A 25,621-nucleotide genomic window follows, 5' to 3' on the forward strand; every position below is an offset into this window, starting at 1 on the left:
GTCACTTTGGAGAGTTCCTCCCCTTTCAGGACCAAATGGCCAATCAGAGCTCTCTTCCACTCACCCACCCCTTTCCTAAGTTAATGACTTCCAGAAGTTAGAATGATGGTTCACCAGCTGTTAACCAACTGTTGCCTGGAGAGAAAAGAGCCAGACAAGATCCTCAAGAGGAAAGATATAGAAGTGTCTATCTAGATCAATGGAAGTAATAGTGCCATTCTATTCTGCTTTGGTCAAATGAGTTGATTTTCTTTCAATCTGCTTCCTTCACTGTCTAGGTCTCATATCTGTAGATGTGGGAAGGCAAGAGATGTTTGACAAAGGAAGAAAGATTTCTTCAAGGGATGGGCTGACCCCTGAAGCATTTAAGGAGTGGCTAGGCAACCAACTTGTGGGGTTTGCTATGCATGTAAAATTCATGCACTGCACAGGGCTTAAGTCCGATGACCAACTTTTAAGGTTCTGTATTTGCATTTACATGTCTGTGCACTGGAACCAAGATGCAGCTCTCATTGTTACATGTTTCCTTCATGCTTTAGAGATTCGACTTTTTGGGATCTGGAGAACAAAGGTGGGTGAGGCAATTCAAAAACATAGGACCCAAGGGCATGTATAGGCACACCCACAGTATTTTAAAAAGTGAACAGGTATGAAGGTATAAATCTGCTTCGGGTCACTTTGGAGGTATGCTGTTTAAATGATGCATGCGTCCTAAGAGGCCAGAAGCCATGCCAAAGCCATACTCTGGTCCTAAGGACTGGAGTGCAGCTTTGGCACAGCTTCTGGCCTCTTAAAATGTATGTGTCTCATTTGAACAGCATACCTCCAAAGTGACCCAAAGCAGCTTTATTTTGGCCTTTCTGTACAAGCCCTATAGTCTCCATTTTATGGCTAAGCCAAAGCTATGGAAAACCTTTGTTTGGACATCTTCATTATCCAGTTTAAAGATATGCAAAATTATCTGTGGAAACACTTTAAATCTAATCTGCACTGCAGGATTAATGCAGTTTGACTTTGGATAACAATACCCCAAAGCAATAGCCAGCAAGATCAAATAACCCTCACCGTTCCTTGTATCCCCGTCCTTCCCTCCGGCCCACAGACAAGGCACAAAGGAAATGGCACAGTGGTCTTGGAATCCCAATTTTTAAAAATTTTATTTTAATCAAAGTTAAAGACGCTGATGAACATAAATACAATACAGTTAAAACTTCATCATTCTTCATATTGGTGTACATAAAGAACCCAATAACATAAACCCCAAGAAAACCTGCAGTCAGCCACAAAGTGCAGACAACTCTGCAACTCACACACACACACAAACGCAGAGAGAGAAATCCCCTCTCAAAGTTGTTTTTTGAAAAGAAAGAAAAACACCACACAGACTTTTGAATTTCAGCATTTTCTCTCTTTCACTCCCTCATACACAAACACACTCTCTGTCACACACACACACCCATGTTCTCTCTCTCTCTGGAACTCATTACCAATGATTCATACATAAATAGGTAGTGGGTGCAAACAAGCTATTATGCTAAGGTATGTATAAACTTTGTTAATGGGAAAAACAAAAACAAAACCCCAAGCAGCCATAATGATTAAAATACATTCAGTTACTGATCGCTAGTTGTGCCATATGAGGTGTTATTTAAAAACAAAAAAAGGAAATCGTGCTGCAGAGAAGGAAAAGGAAAGAAAAGAAAAGCTATATACAAAGAAGAAAGGAAAACGGCCAGGTTAATGCATGCATGTTTAGTACTAGAGGGGGAAAAACCAAAAGCACTGATGCCCTCCGAGTATATCTCTGTTTGTATTATAAAAAGCCCTCTGCATTCAACTAAAAGTAAAAATCATTTTCAAAAGGGTAATACTTATATAGCCATGGTATTTCATTCAGCAGCCCCACAGGGCTTCACAGAAGTGTAGAATCTCTGAAGTGTAACGTTTACTTTTTGAAGTCTTTAGCTGTTGGTGGCCGGGGTGGATGGTGGCGGTGGGGAACGGTACTGCTTTAACGTATGTGTTCAGACATGTTCTAAATAAGGGGGCGGGGAATCTATGTTTTCGGATGACATGCATGATTCGGGACACAAGTCCTGGTGTTCCTGATGACTAAAAGGGAAGGATGGAGAAGAATGGAAAGTTTGTGAAGGGGGGGCGGTGGGAAGAAGCTCAAGTCAATTTCATCTGCAGATGGTCATTTTTTTTTTAATATTCCAGCAAGAGTAGCAGTTCAAATCTTCTGGATCTTTTCACCGACAACTACAGGATTCTCTTTTCTGATTTTCTCAGCAGCGTCAGCTTTGTAATTGTAAGAGCAACTGTGGACATCTGAGTAACGGTGTACGCCGCAGTAAACATTTCCGCACCTGCATTCAAACCCTGTGGAGAGAATGTAAAAACGTAAAACCTCCTGTTGGATCAGATCAATGACCTATTTAATCCAATATCCATTCATAAAGCAGTCAACTAGTTACCCATGAGAAGCCTGTAAGACAAGAATACCACCATACCCTCCACCTTGCATTCCCCTAAGCAATTGAAATATTAGCCATCCTAACTAGTACCTGCTGTGGCCCTAAGCTCCATGAATTAACCCATTTCATTTTTAAAGCTGTCCAAGTTGGCAGCCATGACTAAATTTTGTGACAGTGAATTCTACAGTTTAACTACTCCCTTTTCTTTCTTGGCTCTCACACTATTCCATTTCAGCAGATGGTTACTTTCCCCACATGGACAACATTTCTATCATGTCCTGCCTTATCTGTCTTTTCCCCTAGCTTTAAATAGCCCTGCCCACTTGTAAACTTTTCTCATAGGAGAGATGTTCCAGTCTCTTGATAACTTTGGTTGCCTTTTTCCTGTATCTTTTGGGTTTTACAATATCCTTTCTCAGATGTGGTTACCAAAACTGTATACAATAGCCCAGGTGTGGTTGTACCATGAATATGTATAAGCGTGGTATGATATTGGGGACTTTACTTTTTCTTTTCTAATTCTGCCCAGTCTGGATTCTCCTCCTGTCCACTTTTTAAGAGTTTTGCACACAGAACTGACATTTTCATTGAGGTATCCTCCACAATCCCAAGTTTCCTTCCTCAGTCAGCAGCTCTCAACTCAAATCCCATCAGTATATATGTGAAATTGGGACTGTTTTTTGCTCCAACATGCATCACTTTACACTCATTCACACTGAATCCAATTTGTCATTTTATAACTCATTCCCCCAGCTTAGAGAGATCCTTTTGGTACAATCACAATCTCATTTTCCCCCTTCTGCCCTAAATAATTTGGTGTTACCAACAAACTTGGCCAATTTGTTTCTCAGTCCTAAATCCAGGTTATTTATGAACAACTCAAAAAGTGCTGTGCCCTCTGAAGAGACCTCATTCCATAGTGAGAACTTGCCATTGATTTTTTCTCCCTGTCGTCCTTTAACCAGTTTTCAGTCTTTACAACGATTACTTACATTAATCTGCAAAGTTAGCCTTCTGGAATCCCAAGTAAACAACATGAAAAATCAAGCTGGAAGACACACTGAGCATCACCCAGTCAACACATCCATGTTTACTGAGCCTTCTAAACAACTTTGAAAAGTCAGTGAAACTAGATTTATCTTTGGCAAAGCCATGCTGATTCTTTTTCAGCACAGCTTTCCTTTCTATATTGCTTTCTCGCAACTTAGCCAGTAGAGATATTAAACTAATGCTATTTCCTACATCACACTTGATCCTTTTTTCATGGTGGGCCTACTAAAAGATATCCTTTCCTGCTGGGCCACAATGTTATAGACAATGCACAAGGACAAACGACATTGGAAGGAAAACATCTCCTTCTGTGGCCAATGGATGGGGACTGGTTTTCTTTTCCCTTGCCATGATTTTCTTGCTGGATAACAGGAATTGCTTGAGTGGTCCTTTCTAATGGATGAATGTAGGATTTAATAAATAAATGAAGAAACATATTCAGTAAGCCAGGAAAGGTCAATCCCAGTATCTTCAGGAAAGGCTGAATAAATAAAATAAGGACTGGGAAAGATCCATTTGAAACTCAGTGGTCTACTGCCAGACAAAACAGTCAGTCATGAACTAGATAAAGAAATAGTCTGATTCAATAGAAAGAAGCTTCCTATGTTCTAAAACCATTAGCCATGCAAAGGTTTATCATGAAGGAGATGACTTTAATCTAACACCCTGTTGAGGCAGGTATGGCTGCAGGAGGTAAAAATGGCAGTAGCATTCCTACTAGGAATTCAAACGAACAGGCAGAAATGGAGGCAGCATCCTTACCAAGGGCTATTATTCCCCCACTTCCTTGTGAACAATTCCATCTTGACATTTCAAAAATTTCATCTTGCCAGACTGTACTCAATACTACTGGCTCAAAAACGTTTTAGCGCAAACGGAAGAAGCTCTCATACTCACTGCACAACTCAGCCTTCCAGTGACTGCAATGGAAACTTACCAGTAAGACCAACTTTCTTCCGGCACATGAAGCAGCGAGATTTTTTCTGTTTTGGTTTGTCAAGCGACTTGTCCTGTTCTTCAGAGGAAGGTTCTGCATTATGTGATGATGAAGCTAGGAGGAAAGAATGGAGTGGGGAAAAGATAAAGAGACAAGACAGGCGATATGATAAATACAAAGTTGTTTTACACGTTTAAGAACCTTTGCATTTGGGGTTAACTTTTGTCCTCAAACCTTAAACGTGACAGAACTTTAATGAAGATTTTTCCACCAATAAGCCACAGAGAAGGATCCCATTATCTCTTTCTTCTTGTTTTTCTATGTTCCAGGGTTTGCTAGCCTGCAACACATATTAGTCTTAGCCACCACAGCCAGTGGTGGATTCCAACAACATCTAGAACAGTGTCCAACCATAACATCTCGTATACACCAACAGTGCTGATTCTTCCTGCTGATCATGGGCTGCATTAAACAAAACTGAAACTGCAGAGGGAGGCAGGACTTCATATTGAAGGCAGTTAGAATTTTCTTAGAAAGTACAATGGTAACACTTTGTTTCATGTGTGAAAAAAATACTATAACAAAACAATGGTGCTAAAACAGGCTTATATCTGCTCCCATCCCAGACCACAAGGAACAGACTAGCCATGTAAGTGGTTTGACATACTTGCAACACTAATCCCATTTTTCCTACCTGAGTTTACAAAATCAACAGAGTGCATACCCCAGGCAAAATTCTGTATATTCTGACATTTTAATACCCTATTTTCATATGTCAGTTTTCAAAAAAGGTCAGGTTCCATACCTGTAACTATAGTGAGTGGTCATCTGTGAATTCACACCAATGGGTTATCCTGTGCATCCAGAGTGCATCATTAGGAACCTGCTAAAGTGTTACATAAGCTTTTTGGTGGTAGCCCTGACCACATCCAGAGCCTCTATAAAAGGGTCTTCCTGCCAAAACTGCCAGTTCCATGGACGCCAATGGAACGTCCATAGGACTGGCAGGACATCACAAGGGGAGGATGGGCAAGGTTGTGTGATTTCACATGTGGCCACACAAAGAACTACAGTTACAGGTATGCAACCTGTCCTCCTTCTTCGTGATCTCTGAGATTCACATGAATGGGAGCCTAGCAAGCTACACAAGGAAGTGGGAGTTTCATTGCAAACAAAATGTAAGTTCACTGAATATGAAACCAATGTAACACATTAAACATGAGCATAACACCTACATATCAATGCAAGGCAATGTCAGTATATAGTAAGTTTCAGAAACAGGAGGAATCGAAGTGTAGAAATCAGAATCACCCTGAAACCGTAATAATACAATTAAGTAATGGAAGAAAACAATTCAGATCTACCCAATACAGTGCTAGCTCAAGACCTCGAGTCCACTCTGTAATGAGAGATAAATGTCATTGGCTCTGACCAGGCAGCTGCCCTACAAATGTAAGTAGGCATTCTTCATGTCCAGAGTAGCATACCAAATGCTCTCTTTCATCAAAGGGAGGATGGAGTTGGGGATCACTATCCTAAAGTGTTGCAGACAAATGTAGTAAATGATTACTTGCAGGTCTAGGATAGGATGCAAACCCACCCTTCTTGGTTACAATAAAATAATGGGAGAAGAAACTGCAATGACACTGTGAAGGATGAATGGGTTCGATGCCCCCTTTTTGCAAGACAGTGTCCAGCTCCTATAGTGTGGACAAGGTGATATGAAAGATGCTGGAGGGCAGATATTTTGGAATCTGATGGCATAACTTCTGGTGATGATATCAATGACCCATAAATCCGAGATGATGGAGGTCCAAGCAAGGTGGAATTTATTAAGTCCATTGTGAAAGAATAGTAGTGAGGTATCAGATATTGATGGTAAGTGGTGACAAGGCCGTCGTCCTGAAACCGTTCTGACACTTCTGAATCAACCAATGAAGATTGATGAATATGAGGAATGCAGTTCTTAAAGATGCTGCTACAGGAGCAGACAAAAAGGAATTTGCAGTTTTGACAGGAAGTTCCTTATATAGGTGCACTGGAGGTGGTTGGCGCTGCCACCCAGAAGTTTATGTAATGCTCTAACATTCCAAATGATGCACTGCGCAAATACAGAATAACCCATTTGTGTAAGTCACAGAGACAAAGAAGAAAGCCATTTACACAAAACAATTAGAACCTCAAAAAATTATGATGTTCAGTCCCACTCATTGAAAATGTATTCAAATATCTATTCATATCTGGTGGCCTAGTGCAGTGGATCTCCAATTCCAGAAATCCAGCCAGCATGAACAATGGCCAGGGAATTTTAGTCCGATATCATCTGGAATCACTGGAGTTTAAAAGGGGAGCCAGGGGCAGCAAAGGAGAAAATGAGGAAAAAGCCAGAGAGGGCAAGGAGGGGTGAAAGGATCAGAGAGGAAGGACTGGAACCTCCAGAGCCATGGCAGGGAACTGGGGATGGGGATGTGCCAAGTGGCTATTGCTGAGGGGCTGGAGGAAACCCCAGCCAATTTTGGAAAAGGAACATTGCCAGATTCTGGGACCCCACCAGGAAGGTAGCAAACGTCCCCAGGTGAAGGGAAACTGGTGGAACACATTCACATATGTACACATGGTGGTTGTGGAGGAGACAGAAACTATTGCTTCTTATTTTGAATGACACCACTGTGTATCTTCAAATGGCAGCAAACACTGTGGCTTCAAAGTTACAGGTTCTTCGGTCATTCCTCTATGATTGTTTGGCTGTGCTTGCCTTGGAGGCAGGTTATGAGGCCTGCTCAGTACTAACATTGAGAACCAACAGTAACAGAGAGATAAAAAGTTGTTGACCTCCTTTTTACTTCTCTTTAAACTACTCACAGGCCACGTAAGCCCCATTTTCTTACCTTATAGTCTAACTATTCTGCAAGTACAAGATCCCACCACACCTTAGAAGCTAAGCAGAATCAAATCTGGTTAATAGTTGGAAGGGGACCATGAAAGCACACCGGGTGCTGCAGGCTATATTTCAGAGAAAGGCAATGGCAAACCATCTCTGAGTATTTTTTGCCAAAGAAAAACCTGACAAATTTATTGGTCTCTATAAGTCCTTGTTAACACCAGGAAAACGCTGCTATTGAAACAGGACCATTTGCAGGCAAAGTAGGAGGCCGCTCACTGAATTCTGGACAGTTTTCTTGCACATACAGCAGAGATCAAAAGAATCACATTTGTGTTTCTCAAACAGCCCCAGAGCCATGCTCAAATGTCACACAGTAAAAGTAGAGAAGAAGTAAGTTTACTAGGTGCCACAAGACTTTCTTCTCTCATTTCTCTCCAGACTGTGTGAACTGGGCCCAGCAACAGCGAAGCAGTGCAATTTTGACATGTTTTCCAGTTTTGATTCAGCAAGGCTGAACTCTTCTTCTTCTACCAGAATGCTCTTTTCTTTGCTAAAGATATTCACTGCACTGGAGTCAAAGCCAAAAAAGAATGCCAATAATTCTGGACCCATCCTACATTCTGCAACTTTCCTGTAGAACAGAAAACACAGAGCCTGTATATCAGAGGTGAAGAACCTATGGCCCCACAGATGCTGTGGGATTTGATCAGCTTCAGCCAGCATGGCTAGTGCTTAGGGGTGATGGGAGTTATAGTCCAATACCTGGGAGGCCACAACCATCCCAAACCTGTTCTATGTAGTCCTATATTGGCGGTGGGAGAAAAGAGCCAAATGTCAGCAGGACAGTTAATGACCAACATGTTTCAGGAGAAATAACAAGGCTTGCCTTTGTTAATATACAATGCAGGCAGTCCCTGATTCAAATCTTGACAATCCGCTTTCTCTGAGCCTCAGTGCCCCACATCTGTAATATGGGGGAACAATAATACCAACATATCTATAGCATTGCTTCAGGATTACAAGACAATGTATGTGAATCATTCTGAACACTTAGAGAAGAACCATATGTGTTACTGCTATCATTTGTTATTGAGTGCAAAAATAAGACACACAGCTGACCAGTAAACAAATTATGGTGGTAATAAAGCACATATATTAAACTAATCATCTATCTAAGAAATGTATGAGTATGAATGAATTTTCCTATGTTTGTCATAGCTAGATGCAGGCTTTTTAAAAATTTAGGGGGAAAAAAGGTGTACCTGTCCAAACAATGGACTTAAATATCTTATTTCTTGTCTTCCTTACTTGTTTAGCCCCAGTGATCACTGAAAACCAAGGCTTCCCTGAAGTTATTGGATCTTTCTTCATCTCTCACCACTGGATAGGATGACTAGGACTGGTGGGAGTTGCAGTCCAACAACATTTGGAGGGCCACAAGTTGCCTGCTCCTACGTTAAACCAACAGCAGGCCAAGCTTTAACAATTACTGCACTTGAACTACACCAGTATTTCTTTATGGATGGCATATGAGTTCTATTCACAACACTGGCTTAGTTCAGGTACAGCGATTCTGAGCTAAACTAATATCATTTGTGAGACCTCAAATCTTGTGTCTTCAGATTTTGAAGACTAATTTTATGGAAGGTAGATATAAGAATATTCCTAAAGAAGAATGAGTTTTGGAAACCAGTTGAGAACATCATACATTATAGGTTACATCATAAGCTACATGAGATCCAGAGAGATAAATACTTGTTTTTCTATAGCTGACATGAATGACAGGGATAAAATTATATATTTACTGCCTAGTCAAATTAAATTGGACTTGATGTGCAGTGAAAGCAGCCCATCTCAGAATTGCCCATGAGAATAATTGAGATTGTTTCTCATAAAAAATGTGGATGCAATCAATGTATTCGTAATGTTTTGTATTTGTAAATTGTATTCTTGATATTTTGATACATTATTCTTTTGTTTAAGCCTTCTCTTTTTATGTTTTATTGTATTGTTTTACTGTATTGTTTTATTACTACTGATTTTTTAGCTATAACCAAACTTTAATTATGCCTAATAATGGTAGCATTACAATTTGCATCATAATAATAACATTGGAAATTGGAAACCACAAGTGTGCCCGTGACCATTCCTCCTGCCATTTAAGTTTCTTGGGAGAGGGGAGATAGTACTTTGCATAGAAACATGTACAATCATGTGAACTGGCATTTTTGCCCAAACATTGATTTAGCACAGTGATGGTGAACCTTTTACAGACTGAGTGCCCAAACTGCAACCCAGACCCCACTTATTTATTGTAAAGTGCCACGTCCCTCTGGCTTTCTAGTAAGAAACTCTGGCAAACTCTGTACTAGAGCGACAGCATGTGTACCAACAGAGAGGGCTCTGAGTGCCACCTCTGGCATGCGTGCCATAGGTTCGCCATCACTGATTTAGCACCTTCATGAGAATTAAGCCTATATGGACAAGAAGGCTTTATCAATAAGAGGGATATTTCAGGGTGTATAAAAAGAGAAAGAAGTAATCTAACAGGTTTAAATTCAGCTGCTAGCAGAGCCAATTGTTGAACTCTGTACTAAAATACTCTTAGACAGAATAACCATCTCCAACATTTGTCCTTTTGCTCTGCTGACATGGAAATGAGAGGAACTGCAGTGCAGCAGCACTGGAGAGCACTAGCCTGGGGAACACTGTCTAAAGTGCCTGAAGCAGGGCTGGGAGACCTCAGGCACTGGTTTTAAATCTAGTCTCATGGGTTTCCAAAGAGGGCCACAATATCCTCTGCATGGCACCATCACTGATGTTTGCCGAGCATTGGTACAGACTTTCCGGCATTCTAAAAAGCCGGTATACCTCTCCTAACGCTCAGTTCTTGGTAGCAAAAGCTTTACACTAAAATCATTTTTGACTTCAGTCCTACACAGGACTGAAACTGCATTTGGTCCTCGGTCTGAAGGAAGTCTCCCCATGCTTAGGATAAGACATGACTTGAATAATAAGTTTAAGACATTATGTATGTCTACACTATGTCCTGCTATAAGTGGGGTGACCTCTGCAGAGCACGGATCTACCTCTCTTCTGTTAATGCATCAGGATGAGCAACCTGCATGTAACCCTTGGAAGCTACCTGTGCAGGTTGAACTGACCCAGATACATCCCCTATGTTGCTGAGGCCATTTGCTTCCCACCAACCATGCCATCAATGTCCCATCAACCGAATGAACTGGATGGATAGTTAAATCAAGAAAATCCTGAAGAAAAGTAGAAGACACCTTGACCAAGACTCAAAGGGAAGAACTGTGCAATGTGTTCTCTGCAGCCAAAAGTGTTTTGGGATGTTCATTTCTTGGTAAAATAACAAAACAGCCTCCTCTCCTTAACAGCTGTAGAAAGACCACAGCTCAGTGTTAAACTGCAAGCTTACCATGCTGAAGGAACCAGTTTTGATCCCTAGCATCTCCATTTTCAATAGGATTAAGTACTGAGGAATGTGATAAGAATTCAGACTCTGAAGTCACAGTGGTCAGTGCTAAGTTAGATAGACAAAAGCTATACTGTATTGATGTTTACTGTAAAAATATACAGTAGTCTGTACAGTAAAGCATAGGCACTCTTAAAAGTGCTGAGGCTGGATGGCCATCTGTCAGGAAAGCTGTAGTTGCATGATTCCTACATGTAGCTGGGCACCAAATTAGATGACTTCCTTGTACCCTTCTAACTCTAAAATGCTATGGTTCTGTGAGAAAGCATCTCACATGAGATAAGGCATCTAAAGTAGCTCTTTTAATTCTGGCTATTGATCCTATTTGTTTTTCTGTGTTCAGAAATGCATCTTTCCTTTTATTCAATAATACAGTAAGATTCATGCTGGCATGTGTTGATGACAAGAAGAGAGAGAGAGAGAGAAACACACTACATCACATAATCCCACAACCAACAGCAAGCACATTTGGGGGGAAAATGAATGCTTGGAAAGCAAGAAGGGTGCAATTTAGTGGTCAAGGCATTTGCTATTTTGTCTGCAACAGTCATGTTCTTTTTGGAACAGCAAGAAGTTGAAAGATTTGAGGCTGCAAAAGAAAGGCATGAATACAAAAATATTAAGAAATTATTTGAACAGAATGACGACATAGGAGAGAGAGAATGAGACAGAAACAGTTGAATGCAAAAACATGTAGAAAAGGTTGAAAAGTGGTAAGAAGATTGGGTATACTATTTCAGATGGTAATTCGATGAGAACCGTTTAAAACCCTGTGGGCACATGTAAAAAAAATTATCAGAAGCAGAGAAAAAGACATTTGCAAATAAAGAGAACAACATCCAGACCAAAGGTAGAGGGGTGGAGGAATGCAGAAGGAAATGAGTATGATTAAAAAGTGTTTGAGGTCAAGCTCTATTTATGATCCATACTATTTAACACTTTTGAATTTCCATTCATTCAAGTGTAAAAATTAAAACACAGGTAGCTAGATCTCTGCCTGTGAAACCATTGGTTTATATACCTATATTTGTCCCATCTGTACCTTCTGAGAACTTGATGCTTCTAGTCTCTATTTTACCTGATTTATAAGCCAGTGTTTCCCAAACATTTGGTACCTCTGGCATGGGACCTCACCACTTCGCCCTGCCCCACTATTAAGCCTTCATGTTTGTTTAGAAACACACATTTATGAGTGCTCAGTGAACTTACAGAACAATGGGGCAGACATCCTCCCTATGAATTCAGGAAGACATAGATTCCTTTTTGCCCACTCAGGCAAAGTTGTGGGATGGGACTGAACTTTCTTGATATCTCTGATGCTCCTGGGATTTGTATCCTAGGCATATGCAGGGATGGGAAACCTGTGCATATCCCCCGCCTCCCGCTAGATTGCAAATGCCTGACATTCATAATATTGGCTGAGTGGGCTAGGAGTTGCAATTCAACAACATGTGAAGGGCCCATTCCTGCTCCCCTGGAAATCAAGGAGATGCAGAGTGTTTTAACCACCTTCTTTTGAAATATATGGCTACTGACAGTGGTAGGGAGATGGGCAGGTGAGAAGCAAGGAAAGAAGGAAGGAAGGAAACGAAACATGTGATGGAGAGATCTGTGTTAATGTGGACATCCCTGCCTCATCCAATATAATGTCTCTTTCCCCCCCTCAAGGCATGCTCCAGCCCTTCTCGTGGCACATTTATGAGCTGGGAATCACTGTTATAGCTACCATTAACAATGAAACACACTTACCTACTGTGTTTAGCGTTACATCTGTATCACTCTTCGTTTTCACTCTTGAGCTCTCATCCGGGAAATCGGGATCATCTATATTATTTTCTACGCTTGCGTCATAATCACACTCTGTTTCTGAGCCCCTGGTAGTGTCAGGTAAATCTGAGTTATCCATCGACAATTCCTCTCCGGTACTGTCTATTGAAATTGTCTCGGCAAGGTCCACTGATGTTGATTCTATTTGTTCAATGGGATATGTATTTTAGGGATGTATTATTTTGGGTTTTTTTGTTTTGTTTTTTTAAAAAGCAAATATGTTGTGTACTCAGTTTTAAAATTATTTGCATTTCTTTACTGTTAAACAGGTGTGTCTGTGTTTTTTCAACCGCTTTCATTGTACAGCTACAACAATGCAGAGCTTATCAACTCTGCAAACACATCAAGAATATGGCTGTATTACTAAGTGAAGAAGGATTGTTTAGCAAGGGATGAGATTTTGACCTGCTCTGTTATAATTAGAAACAGAGAACAGGAAAGGTATTAGGAATAGAGAAGAAAGAAGGGCCGGTATAAAGATATGAATGTTGTTTTTGTTACTTCAAAGTAGCTTGGGGAAAAGGTCTTCTATCTCTATCCTGGCCCTCCCCCATTTTTAGCTCTACCATTGTGTTGCCAAAGTGTATGGGGAATTAAAATGAAGATCCTTCTAGCACAGAGGAAATTGCAACTGAATGAGCACTGAAAAGGGGAGAATATTAGAAACACAATTTAATATACAAGAAAGGCACAATGGAGAGCATTTTAAAATATATATATTGCCTTTAAGCAGAGCTGGGAAAAGTTTCTTTTCTAGATTATAGTTCCCACTATCTCCTAGCCTGCATGGCTGCTGGAAACTGTAGTTCAAATAAGGATTATTTTTCTAGCACTGTTTCTAAAACAAGGAGCACACTGGCAAACTGCTGTGATATCTGAAAGTATGTAAAAAAAATCTATGCATTCTACGTCATGCATTAAACACTTTGAAAACTTTGTTAAAGGTAACACATAAATGTGTCAAATAAAACTGCCCCACCACCCCACAATACTAAAAGTAAGACGTCCACAAGTAGCTTATGATATATGAAAGCCCACATATTCCTTTGCTGAATGTGAAGTCCCATTGTCCCTAATGGTGGTGCAGTCATGTGCAAGTGCCACCACTGGGGACAATGGAGGATGTCCCTAATTGCAGCGCAGCCACATACATGCGCTGCCATTGGGGACAATGCAGCTTGCTGCCCACTAATGCACAAATCCCTGGATAGCCAGTTCGCGGACACTGAGGTCCCACTGTAATTATGCAAACGTACTCAGTGTAGATTAGAACATTGGTGTACACCTTTAAAATATGAGAATACGTTAGGCTGTAATGGAGGAGAGAAAGGAAACATGCTTCATGAGATGCTCCCCTCCATCTTCTGTTGCCAAACAGCAGCCATTCATCAGGTTGCAAAAGAAAGAGGAATGGAAGAATACCTGGACCACTGAATGGTTCTGTTGGAAAGCAAAAAACATTGGGATCCTTGTGTCACTGAACTCTTTCCATTCCAACTAAGAATTTCTCCTTTCATCTGCCTCCCAGTCTCTTCTCTTTCTGTGTCATATCTTTGAGATAGGAAGCTGGAGGGCCTAGACTCTCTAGTTACTCATCTTTGGCTTCTTCAGCAGATGTGTGTGTACAGTGGTGGTGGGGGGCACATTAAATGATGAAAAAGATATGTGGACCAGATAGACATAATGAAAGAACTAGATCATCAGCTCATCAATTTTATCTTAAAATGTGGACAATGTTTGGCTGTAGTCAAGACCTGGATGAATAAGTAGTTGGGTGAAATGGCCAATGAACTCTGAAGATAAAGGTATGGCATTCCTTTTGGCCAAGCTTGTTTCAGTTTGCTTAGACTTTTTGCTCCCTTTATTTTTTTCTTATCTTGGGTTTATAACCTAGCTTTCCTCAACAAAAAGCTGAGCAGTATTGTGAGAAGGGTTTCTTAATGCAAGCATGCCTCCCAATCTACAACGTGCCCCTTGTACATCAAGAGCGTCTTCCATTTTTCTGTGTGTGTTTTGTATGTTCATCTGCTCGTCTTTGTGTATTTGAAGAGTAAAGTGGCCCCTCTTGGGCATTCTCTATACTACATGCTGTATCTAATACACTAAAACCAAATAGGCCCTTGTAACTTGAGAAGTCATATCTGGTTATGGTGACACATGCCTTGATTACATCCCATTTGAACTACTGTAATGGGTTCTATACGGGGATGCCTTTGGAAACTGTTTGCAAACTCCAATGGGTCTAAAATGCTATGGCCAGGCTGTTGACCAGGGCTGGTTACATGGGCTGTGTAACTCCTCTGTTGAAACAGCTTCAGCAAAGAAAAGTGGGGTATAAATTAAATTTGCCTACATTCTTCAGGTGATTTGTCACATTGGCACTTTGTTTGTTGCATATTTATAGATGGCAAGTCCAGTCTGCTGTAAGTGTTCTGTCTTGATGAAGACCAACTACAGTTTAAAAGGAATCAGGTAGTAGGGGATGAGAAAGATTCTGCTGGAGACTCTGGAAAACCACTGCCTCTCAGAGTACTCTAGATGGACAAAAGAATCTAACCTGGTATAAGGCACCTTTCTTTCATTTCACTTCAATAAATGTAGTCTCAAATCTGTGTTTTAATATGCAGGAAAGTAAAAGTCGAGATGGTAATCAAGTAAAAGCTTGTACTATGTAACCACTTCACTGCAAAGTATAAGAACAAGAGCTGCCATACTGGATCAGAGCAAAGGTCTATCTGTTCTAGCATTTTGTTCACACAAGGGCCATAAACATTGCTTTTTCACAACTACAGATTCCAGTTCAACTGCCACAATTCCATCCTATGGAATCCTGGGATACATAGTTTCAATGAAGCACCAAAACCCTCTGCCAGATAACTCTGAAATTATAATCTCAGGATTCTGTAGGATGCAACCATGGCAGTTAAAGTGGGATCAAAATGTGTAGCATATTATAGACCTCCAAAGGGCATAAATGCATCCTCCATGCCATGTTACACAACAACTGACATACAGAGGCCTACTATCAGCAGTGATATATAGCCATCCTAATTAATTGCCACTGATCATATAACCTCCATGAATTTATCTAATTCAGTTTTAAAGGTTTCAAGGTTGAAAGCCATCACATCTTCTTCTGGTAGTAAGTCCCATAAGTTAAACTACATGCTGCATGAAACAAGCAATCAATGCACCAATATAAAGACAACAAGTAAAATGAAGGAGAGATTCCCTTACAAGGGATTTGTAGGCAAGATGCCTTGCTATGTTCTAGAATGGTGATGAGGAATGGGCTGCCCCCTTTTTAGAAGCTGTTGGCCTTATAACTCCCATCATCTGATATTAAAGCTACACCTGATGACAGCTACAATCCAACAATTACCTGAATGGCTACACATTCTCCATCTGGGTTCTAGTGACTTGAAAGAAAAGAAGAGTACTGTTTGCCATTTCTAGGACACATGGCAATTTGTTATCTTAAGGCCCTAGATCTTGAGTGTGCAAACCGTAACTTGTTTCACTTGCAAGCCATCGGCAATGGTTCCCCAACAGCATAAATAAGCAGATTGTGGCGGATCATCCATCATGACACCAAGCAAAAGTCCTCACACTTAAAGTTCCAACAGCATCTTTTAAAAACAATAACTATCATGCTTTTGAATTATGGAACTTCTCAAAGAATGCCATACACACCTAACACAGGCATAAATGACTCTTGAGCACAGAGCATATATCTGTGTAAAGATGCACAAGATAGCATTGTAAGAGTATTAAATGCACGTTTTAGAGGTACTGTACAGTGCAGTGTAAAGTTTTGGAACTCATTCCCTTTTTAATATCACATTTGAAATAAGTTCTGCCAGCCTCTCTTCATCTTTCTTGTCTGAAGCACAGAGAGATGCTCCTGGAGGACATTGCCAGTAGAACATCAACTCACTTCCATATAGTTTTTTTTAAAAAAGTAATTTTGATAGCTTAAAAACGATCACACATAAAAGCAGAAAATTAATAAATCCAGTGTCAATGAGAAGGAGTGTGTTGATGTTCTTCTGGCATAAAATCTCATAAATTTATTAGCCTTTAAGATGCCCTGCGGCAAAACATCAACCTCTTGAGATTTATGTTATGTTCAGCACAGTTGACAGAATGCCCTGAGACTCTTCTGCAGAGAAATACAGCTTGACAAACTAAGCTTTCTTCTAATGAAACCTGAAGGCACGACTACTTACTTGTGCAGCTAAAACAGGGGGGAAAGTGAATGCCGGTTAAGCAAGGCAAATGAAACTGGGGTTCTCATGTGTGGAGAGAGAAGCTGGGCAAGCCTGGTTAGAGCCAGTCAATCATAGCCTTCAGGATGTTTTGAAGCATATGGGTCCCCCCCATCCACCATATATATAACCTGGAAGCTTGTCATAGAAGAGTTAGTTAGGGCAGTCAGAGACAGAGAGAAGACCAGTTAGGAAGAGAGGAACTGATAAAGATATTAATAGGAGCTGGAAATGTGGAAAGAGTTCAGGGAGTTCATGCTTAACTAATAAATCTTTGTTTTGTTTTCTACAGCTGTCCCTTATGTTTTCCTGTAAGAAGTGAAAGGGAGAACTGGTAACGCTTTATAACATTGAACCCACTGATCAACACAGCCACTTGTCCAAAATAGTCATCACCTTGAGGTCTAAGTACCAGATCCAGGCGGGGATCTTCAGGGCAAAAGGTCAAGGTAAGTGACAGGAGCCCTGGGGTGGGACCTGTAGGGTCAGCCTGGATACCCATTCGGTCACATCATTAAATAAAATGGATGTCTTACAAACATAGAAGTGCATGATCTTTATCTTGGTATGGTCAGACTAAAACAAGAAATCACAAACTCAGTTTGGGAATCAAAAGGTGCAGGTAGACAAAGGATGAGATTTGCTTCTTATTAGCTTAACTCTGAAGTTAAGATTTATTTCCTGGTAACACAGAACTATCCAGACCTATCTATTTATGTCTCTTCAAAATATGTACAACGTGGTGCTAGTAAAGGAGAAAAATTCCAACACACTGAATTCTGCCTTTCCCTTTAGCATGATCATTATCACTGTCGTTTTAAGATTCTTGTCACCACTGAGCACATGTAATTCTTGGAAAGTTCAGGCAGACGTTCCAGAGAACAAAACTGTATCATGTCCACAATTTAGGAGGCCCTGTTGGTGTTTCCAGGCTTGTTCATTTTAACTCTGGCTTGATGCAGCTTATTTTATTTTATTCTGTGATAGCCAGCACTGGAGACTTTTTGTGAGCCAGCAATAAATCAAATAAGACAACAAAGGCTTTTGTAAAAAAACAACAACATTGTTCTTAGGCAACGCAGGAACACATAACGCAAACAAACAAAAGAAAAAAGACAGCGAAGGCATTTAATTTGCTTATATACTAACCTTGCACATCTTCTCTTTCAGGTCCTGTTTTATCCACTATGGCTGTACTTTCCACTTCACATGTTGCTACAGATTCTGCTAAGAGCGTTGATGGGCTTGACACAGGGCTGGAAGGAGGAAAAATTTCCTTCAATGGTAGTAAGGCATTACTAACAGGTAACAAAAATGTAATGCTAGCAGTTAGCTTTATAACTGATGCCAACCTCTGATGACTAGCTAATCGCTTCACATTACTAACGCATTACTAATACATTAGTTTTGCATTAAAAAAAAATAAAGTAATAAAAATGCCATCAAATATCCTAACATGTTACTCTAATGAAACTTGGTATTCATTAGTCAAAATATAATATTGGAAAATAATGATACTGGCATACTTCTGTTTAAAAATCAACAAGTAATGTTGTTACTGTTAAGAAATAGTTTCCAAGTTCCAGTGTAGAGCGATACGTTGTTGTTGCTGTTTTAATTTATACTTTTATAGAATAATGCCAGAGTAACTGAGGTCACAGTTCTCAAGACTTCTCAGAAGGGTTTAATATAATGGATCACAGAAGCCTGAATTCAAATTCCCATTCAGCCATGAAATCTCATGGGTAACTCTGGGATAGTTGCTCACAGGATGAGAACTGTGTATTATACTAACCCAAGCTCCTTGGAGGAAGCAGGATATCACTACCCAAAATTGCTACCAAAGTCGGCCCTCTGTATCCACAGATTTGGCATCCAATGATTCAAGCATCCATGGCTTGGTGTTTTTTTTAAATCCCAAAAGCAAACCTTGATTTGGCCATTTTATATAATGGGCACCATTTTACTATGCTATTGTATTTAATGAGAGTTGAGCACCCATAGGGATCCTGGAACCAAACCCCAGCGGATACCAAGGGCCCACTGTTATTAACTTTTATTAAACCAATAAATTTGTATAACATTTGCCGTAAATAAAATGGTTCCTCAAAGCAGTATACAAAGTACAACTCAAAAACTAAAGCAACAGTTAGATTTCAAAACATCAATAAAAATGTGAAAATACACACACATAACAATCCCATGAATTAAAACAGTTAAGAACAAGGGCTGAAAATACATTTCTTTGGCTGGACAGCTATCAGGAAAAACACTATAATGCATGATTTTAAAAATGTGTCCATTTAATATGGAGATTTTTTAGACCCGTGATTCCCACCTATCATTCCACATCCTAAAATGGTGAGAAATTACTTTTTACTGTCTCAGGATTCACAGGTATTAATATTCTTTTTATTTTACAGTTTTGAAATAACTATTTTAGTAGAAAAATGATGAGTGATGAAGTGTGTCTTTTAGAGTAAATGATGCAGACTGTTGGGGTCCTCTTCCCACTCAGGCTTTTTTGTCACATTAATAACGCTAACTTAAAAAATGTAGCCCAACAGCTGTAATCCTTAAAATGACAGATTACTCAGATCCATGAAGTTACTATTGCAAAGTTACAGGGACAATTGCAATCGACTTCCCACCCCCAGTATACTCCTACCTTGGTTGCACTGGTGGTACAGGTGTAGAGTCTAGTGTTGATGGAGCGTCCTGGATGCTGCCTTCAGTGCATTGAACTGGTAAAGATTCAGCTAGGCTATTAACAGATGTTGCTGAAAGAAGAGGATCCAATGTTAAAGACCAAAATTGGAAGTAAAAGCTACCTGTAGTTATTCCTGCACCTCTTAAAAAATAGGTACACTGCAACATAGAGGGCTGCCTTACAACTCAGAATTTTATTCTGTCTAGCCCAGTACTATCAACTCCTGACTGGCAGAAGCTCTCCGGTATTTCAAATAAGCTAAAGACAACAGAACAATGGAAGAAGATTGGAAGTTAATAAAAGATTATTGGATCAAAAAAAATAATAATGGCCAGGTCTTAAACATATAGACACTTAAGGAAAAGCCAAGGAATAAATACTAACAACAATAAGAAGTGATCAATAATAAAAAATGGAATAAATATCGGAAGATTGTTTATTATTAGGGAAAGAAGAAATCTGTAATAAAATAGATAGGATTAAAGGAATATACAGCTGGTAAAGGAAGTTATTATAGTTCATCAATAAGTATTATTTTCCTAGCAATTATATATACTACACACTCATAATTATCTTAAGCGAAAACTGATGAATGTATTAGATTTTGTAATTTTAGAATGATAATGAAAATGATGAAGTAAAATGAAGAAGAGAACGAGGGAGATTAAGATTAATAAAACAATGCAACAGAGAAGAAATACAGACGGAGATACTGAGCAATCAAAATGTACTCAAAATGAATGGTTAGAAAATATACAAGTTACAAATACAGTCTATTGTGTGCTGATATTGATTTGTTATGTTTTATGTTTTACGTTCTCTGTTAATAATAGAGATATGTTTGTTGCTTTTAAAATGTAAAATGTAAATAAAATCCCAATAGTGGGCTAATGTGCCTCCCACATTGTGGATGGTAGGTTCTCAGGTGGGGAACAAGATCCTTTGGTGCCACTCTGCCTTGTGGGCTTCTGCATCTAGAAAAGGAAGATCGACTCTCCACTTACCTGATGGGCTAATTCTACCATTACTACCATTCTGCCGTTGAAGATGTTCTTTATAGCATACTGAACACATGCCGTTCGTACGAGGGTTTCCATAAAATCCGCATCCAGTGGAACAAAGCATAGGCACTTGGCTATGGTTGGTTTCTTGAGCCATATTCCTTTTCTAGTGACCTGAAACAAGGAATCGGTAATTCAGTGACTTCAGACTAATCTAAATTTTTGTATCGCCTTGACACATAAAGCCTGCAACAAGCTTGAACCCAGGGTACTTTATGAGACTAGTGTAACCTTGAAGAGCATGGCTTAGTGGTTTGAGTGTAGGACTAGGATTCTGGAAAACAGGGTTTGATTCCCTGCTTGGCCATGAAAACCCATTAGATGGGGAGTCACACCCTCTCAGCCCTAGAAAACCCCATGATAAGTTCATCTTAGCTTCACCATTAAGTCAGAAATGACCTGAAAGCAAGCAGCAACAATAAGAGCAATATGCATAACTAGCCTCCACACAGTCACTGAATCATGCCATTGGAAGGGATTAACATGATGTCCAGCTGAATGTGCGCCTTAAGAGATGGTAATATATAAAATGGAGCAAATAATTACTTCCTGCTATTGCAAGGACAATACAAAACAAGAATGAACTAGTGCAGGAGTGTCAACAGGGAACTCTTAAGGATCCTCAGAAACTTAACCAGGAATTGTTAAATGAATAAAATATTAAGGGAGATGAGCGTTCTGGAAAAAGAGCTTGGTCCTTACTGCTCCAGATGTGCCTTTCATTCATTACTGTTAAATAAAGTACAGCCATGCTGCTATATGACAGAAAGCATGGCATAATGGTTTGAGTGTTGGACTGTATATTTAATATATTTATTTATATCTTACCTTTCTCTCAATAATGGGTACCCAAGGTGGCTAACAACATATTTTAAAACAATGCAAAGCCATTAATACAAATATAAATATAAGACCTAATTAAAAAGTGATTGAATAATTTACAAAGTTAAAGCATTAACCATTAACAACATTAAAAGATTAGGACTCTGAGAGATTAGGGTTCAAATCCCTGTTCTGCATTGGAAGCCCACTGGGTGATACTCTCCAGGCTCAAAGGAAAGGAATGAGAAAACCCTTGAACAAATCTTGCTAAGAAATCCCTGCAAAAGGGTTGCCATTGATCAGAAATGACATTAAGGCACCTGATCATGGTGCTGGAACAGGGCCAGCTCCAAATGTGCACAGACCCTCCGCAAAGCATCCGTGAGTGCTGCTTTTTCCTATAGTTCCCTGGGAAAGGGCTACATCAGAGGTGCTGTCAGAAATTAAAATGGTAGCAACCAGAAACTACTTGTCACTGTTGTCGTGTGCCTTCAAGTCATTTCTAACTTATGGTGACTCTAAGGCAAACCTATCATGGGGTTTTCTTGGCACAGTTGGTTCAGAGGAGGCTTGACATTGCCTTCCCCCGAGGCAAAGAGAATGTGACTTGCCCAAGGTCACCCAGTGGGTTTCATGGCCAAGCTGGGAATCGAACACTGGTCTCCAGAGTCCTAGTTCAACACTCAAACCACTACGCCAAACTATTTATGGTTCTCATATTAACCCACAACAAATGCTACGACAGGGGTATGATGCAAAATCAAAACTGTCACTCCCAGGGGGCATCTACACTGTGGAAATAATGCAGCTGGACACACTCTAAGTGCTGTAGCTCCAGGCTATGGAATCCTGGGATTTGTAGTTTTACAAGGTCTTCAGCCTCCTCTGCCAAAGAGTGCTGGTGCCGTACTAAACTACAAATCCCAGGATCCTGTAGGATGAAACTGTGGCAGTTAAAATAATGTCTACCTGCATTATATCTACAGTGTAGAACTGATGCACCCCTAGACACTATGAGGAGCCAGCTGGTGGTCAGTGTACCTGTGACTTGTCATAGGCAACAGGACACACTATAGTGCTAGCAGCCAAATGAAGATACTGTGAACCTATGCCTAGCACAGGGGTTCCCAAACTTAAATCCTCCGGATGTTTTGAACTTCAACTCCCATCTTGGCTAAGAGTCAGGAATTGTGGGCACTGAAGCCCAAACTATCCCAAAGACCCAAGTTTGGGAACCACTGGCTTGGCACATAGCACAGAGAGTGTAACTCACCCAAGGTGCCCCAGTGGGTTTTTCTGCTGGAGATGGGAATCGAACCCTGGCCTCCAGAATTGTAGTCCCAAGGCTCAAAGCACTACACCAGGCATGCTATTTAAGATCAGCTTGTATAGAAACTTCTCCCTGAAGGTAGAAAGTCTGGAAACTATAGCACTAAGTGGATGACCAAATAATGAAATGTGATTTTTAAAAATAGCAGCTATGTAAGGGAAGTGTGTGTGTGGAAACACCAGCATATACACACAAACAGGAAGAACCCCTATGGAGGTGAAGATGCCACAACAGGAAAGACTGGATCCAGGACAGGTTGAACCAGCCTTCAATTTCTTGGAGGCTCAGGGATGATTCAGCAAGCAGGGGAAGAACAACTCTGGAGACATCTTCTGCCTTTTCAGAGTGTCAGGAGGTGTTTCAGTTTGAAAGGCAATTCAGATTAGGGTGAAAGGTGCTTCTAAGTAGGGCAATTAAAAGTCTATCAAGAAAAAGAATGAGGTGCACCACATTACAGAGGGACCAATGAGATGTTATCCATTAAAAGCAGGTAACTGTCTCTCGGATCTAACTCTCTTTTCAGTGTAAAGCAGCCTTAGATGAATGGGATGGTTGTACAGGGAGGCAAGAAGGCATATGAAATTGCTACACATTTTGTCTTTAGGCCATCTGTCTACTGAGAAGCCACTTTTCCTTTTGAGCATATATATAAAATCCTATATATCTCTCTGTGTGTCTAAAAAACCTAAGGCAAATCGTTCATGGGGTGTTCTTGGCAAGATTCGTTCAGATGAGGTTTGCCATTGCCTTCCCCTGAGGCTGAGAGCGTGTGACTTGCCCAAGATCACCCAGCAGGCTTCGTCCTATTCCAACATTCAAACCACTATAGCACACTGCATTCAGTTTTACACACACACACGTGCAACAACAGCACACTATGCTGTTACAGAACTATTATTCCACTTTAACTGCTACGCCTTCTTCCTGTGGTATCCTGTGACTTGCAGTTTAGGGAGGGACGTTGTTTTGTCCCAAGAGCGATGCTATGGACTTTGGGTGTAGTAAGGCCTCTGTATTTCCCCTCTTAAATTAATACATAGAAAACCTAATATAATGTCAATTAAATATATGTCTCAAGAGCATCAAAGATGCTCTGGAGGCATGACAGACATTTAGGATCCTCAGCTAGAGAACTCTTAAACCTTATTAAACTACAAATCCCAGAATGCCACAGGAGGCAGTCATAGCAGTTAACATGGAATAATAGCACTAGAACAGTGTAGTGTGATACTGTAGACACAGAGACAGAGAAAGAGAGATTGTTGTGTGCCTTCAAGTTGGTTTTGACTTAGAGCGACCCTAAGGTAAGCCTATATAACAGGGTTTTCTCTGCAGGATTTGATCAGAGGGGTTTTTGCTAGTACCTTCTCTGACGCTGAGAGAGTGTGACTTGACTAAGGTCACCCAGTGGATTTAAAACACACATACACACACACACTATATCCTGCTTTTTCCTCTGATGCAATTACCACCCTCCTCTGGCTCCTTGGTTTGCTTTTTTTAACAGCTGCTGCACAACAGCTATGAGAAGTAGGACACTGTAGTGTTGACCTTAAGATGCAATGACACAGGGACGAATTTGCATTTAGTAAGGAAGCTCACCAGACAGTCATGGGTGAAGCCCTCTCTTTCAGCCCAATTTAGTTCCCAGGGTCATTGTAACAACATGGGGAAAACTGCACATAGGTCATATACGACATGCATTATCAACCACACAGGTTGCCTTATGAAGTAGAGCAGCAAAGATAAGGCCTTGCCAGGACCAACTTTCATTTTAGGTTGAGAGGGGGGAATGGGAAGAGATGCCAGGAGAACATGGGATGCAGATGCAAGAGAAGTTTACCGACATGCTTGGCTTTCTTATCAGTGGGATGGAAGGTCTGTTGGCTTTGAGAAAGCATTTAAGAGACAGTTGATACTGCATATACCCATGGTCAGCAATTTTAGAGCCTCCAAATCAGTGGTTCCCAGACTTTGGTCTTCCAAATGTTTTGAACTTCAGCTCCCAGAATTCTTGACTGTTGACCAAGCTGGCTCTAAATGCTCTAAATGTTTTGAACTATATAATCCTGAGCACTGGCCATGTGGGTGTTGCAATCCAAAACTTTTAGAGGGCATTAGGTTGCTCACTCCTGACCTAGATGATGCTAAGAGGAAGAAGTAAAGACAAACAAAGGAGCATGAGCCAGTTAAGAGAGCAGGAGACCTTCAGATGACTGAAGACAACTGTATTAAAAGAGTTCAGGTCACAAACAGGGCTATATCAGTGACAGGAGGGTTAGGCTGTGGTATGCTTTAAAACAGTGAATAGTATGTGCCAGATGCCTAGTTGAGAGATTTAAGAAGGGCTATCATATGGTCTTGACTTGAGCAATGAAGAAATACATGGATAGCTCACTGGGTGCCTTTGGGCAAGTCACATGTTCTCAGCCTCAGGGGAAGGCAATGGCAAACCTCTTCTGAACAAATCTTGCCAAGAAAACCCCATGATTGCCATAAGTCAGAAACAACTTGAATGTTTATAGCAAAAGGAGAACTGCACATCCAGTAACTAGCAAGATAAGTGATTTCATGCAACCTATAAAGATTGAAGCAAAAGGACTGCTGGGCACATAATGCTTAGCTGCCTAGCATGAACAGATAACAAAACAGAGTAGGTTTAATTCAACAGCACAGTGCTTGGGAAAGTTATTTTGGGGACTACAGCTCCCAGAATCCTCCACCCAGAATGGAAACATATCAAGATAGTCATGCTG

At 40.4% G+C, this 25,621-nt stretch overlaps 1 protein-coding gene across 3 annotated transcripts in view; it reads right to left on the reverse strand.

Annotated features, from left to right (window-relative positions):
• Positions 1 to 1,132: 1,132 nt before the first annotated feature.
• Positions 1,133 to 25,621, reverse strand: part of ZFAND6 (zinc finger AN1-type containing 6) — a 57,687-nt gene continuing 33,198 nt past the window's right edge. Inside the window, exons 2-7 of one of the 3 annotated variants that reach the window (XM_089539081.1) lie at positions 20,657 to 20,827; positions 19,611 to 19,722; positions 18,092 to 18,198; positions 12,601 to 12,815; positions 4,465 to 4,578; positions 1,133 to 2,382 (exon numbers count right to left, since the gene is read on the reverse strand). In XM_089539081.1, the coding sequence (XP_089395207.1) occupies positions 2,263 to 2,382; positions 4,465 to 4,578; positions 12,601 to 12,815; positions 18,092 to 18,198; positions 19,611 to 19,722; positions 20,657 to 20,810 (822 nt within the window). In that variant the 5' untranslated portion in view covers positions 20,811 to 20,827 and the 3' untranslated portion in view covers positions 1,133 to 2,262. Of the gene's footprint in view, positions 2,383 to 4,464; positions 4,579 to 12,596; positions 12,816 to 18,091; positions 18,199 to 19,610; positions 19,723 to 20,656; positions 20,828 to 25,621 lie in introns of all 3 variants that reach the window. The other 2 variants (XM_089539080.1, XM_089539082.1) reach the window with 2 other exon arrangements.

This window comes from Sceloporus occidentalis, unplaced genomic scaffold (assembly GCF_023333645.1).
Source record: "Sceloporus occidentalis isolate IW3139 unplaced genomic scaffold, rSceOcc1.0.p SCAF_9, whole genome shotgun sequence".
In the NCBI taxonomy this organism is placed as follows: Eukaryota; Metazoa; Chordata; class Lepidosauria; order Squamata; family Phrynosomatidae; genus Sceloporus; species Sceloporus occidentalis.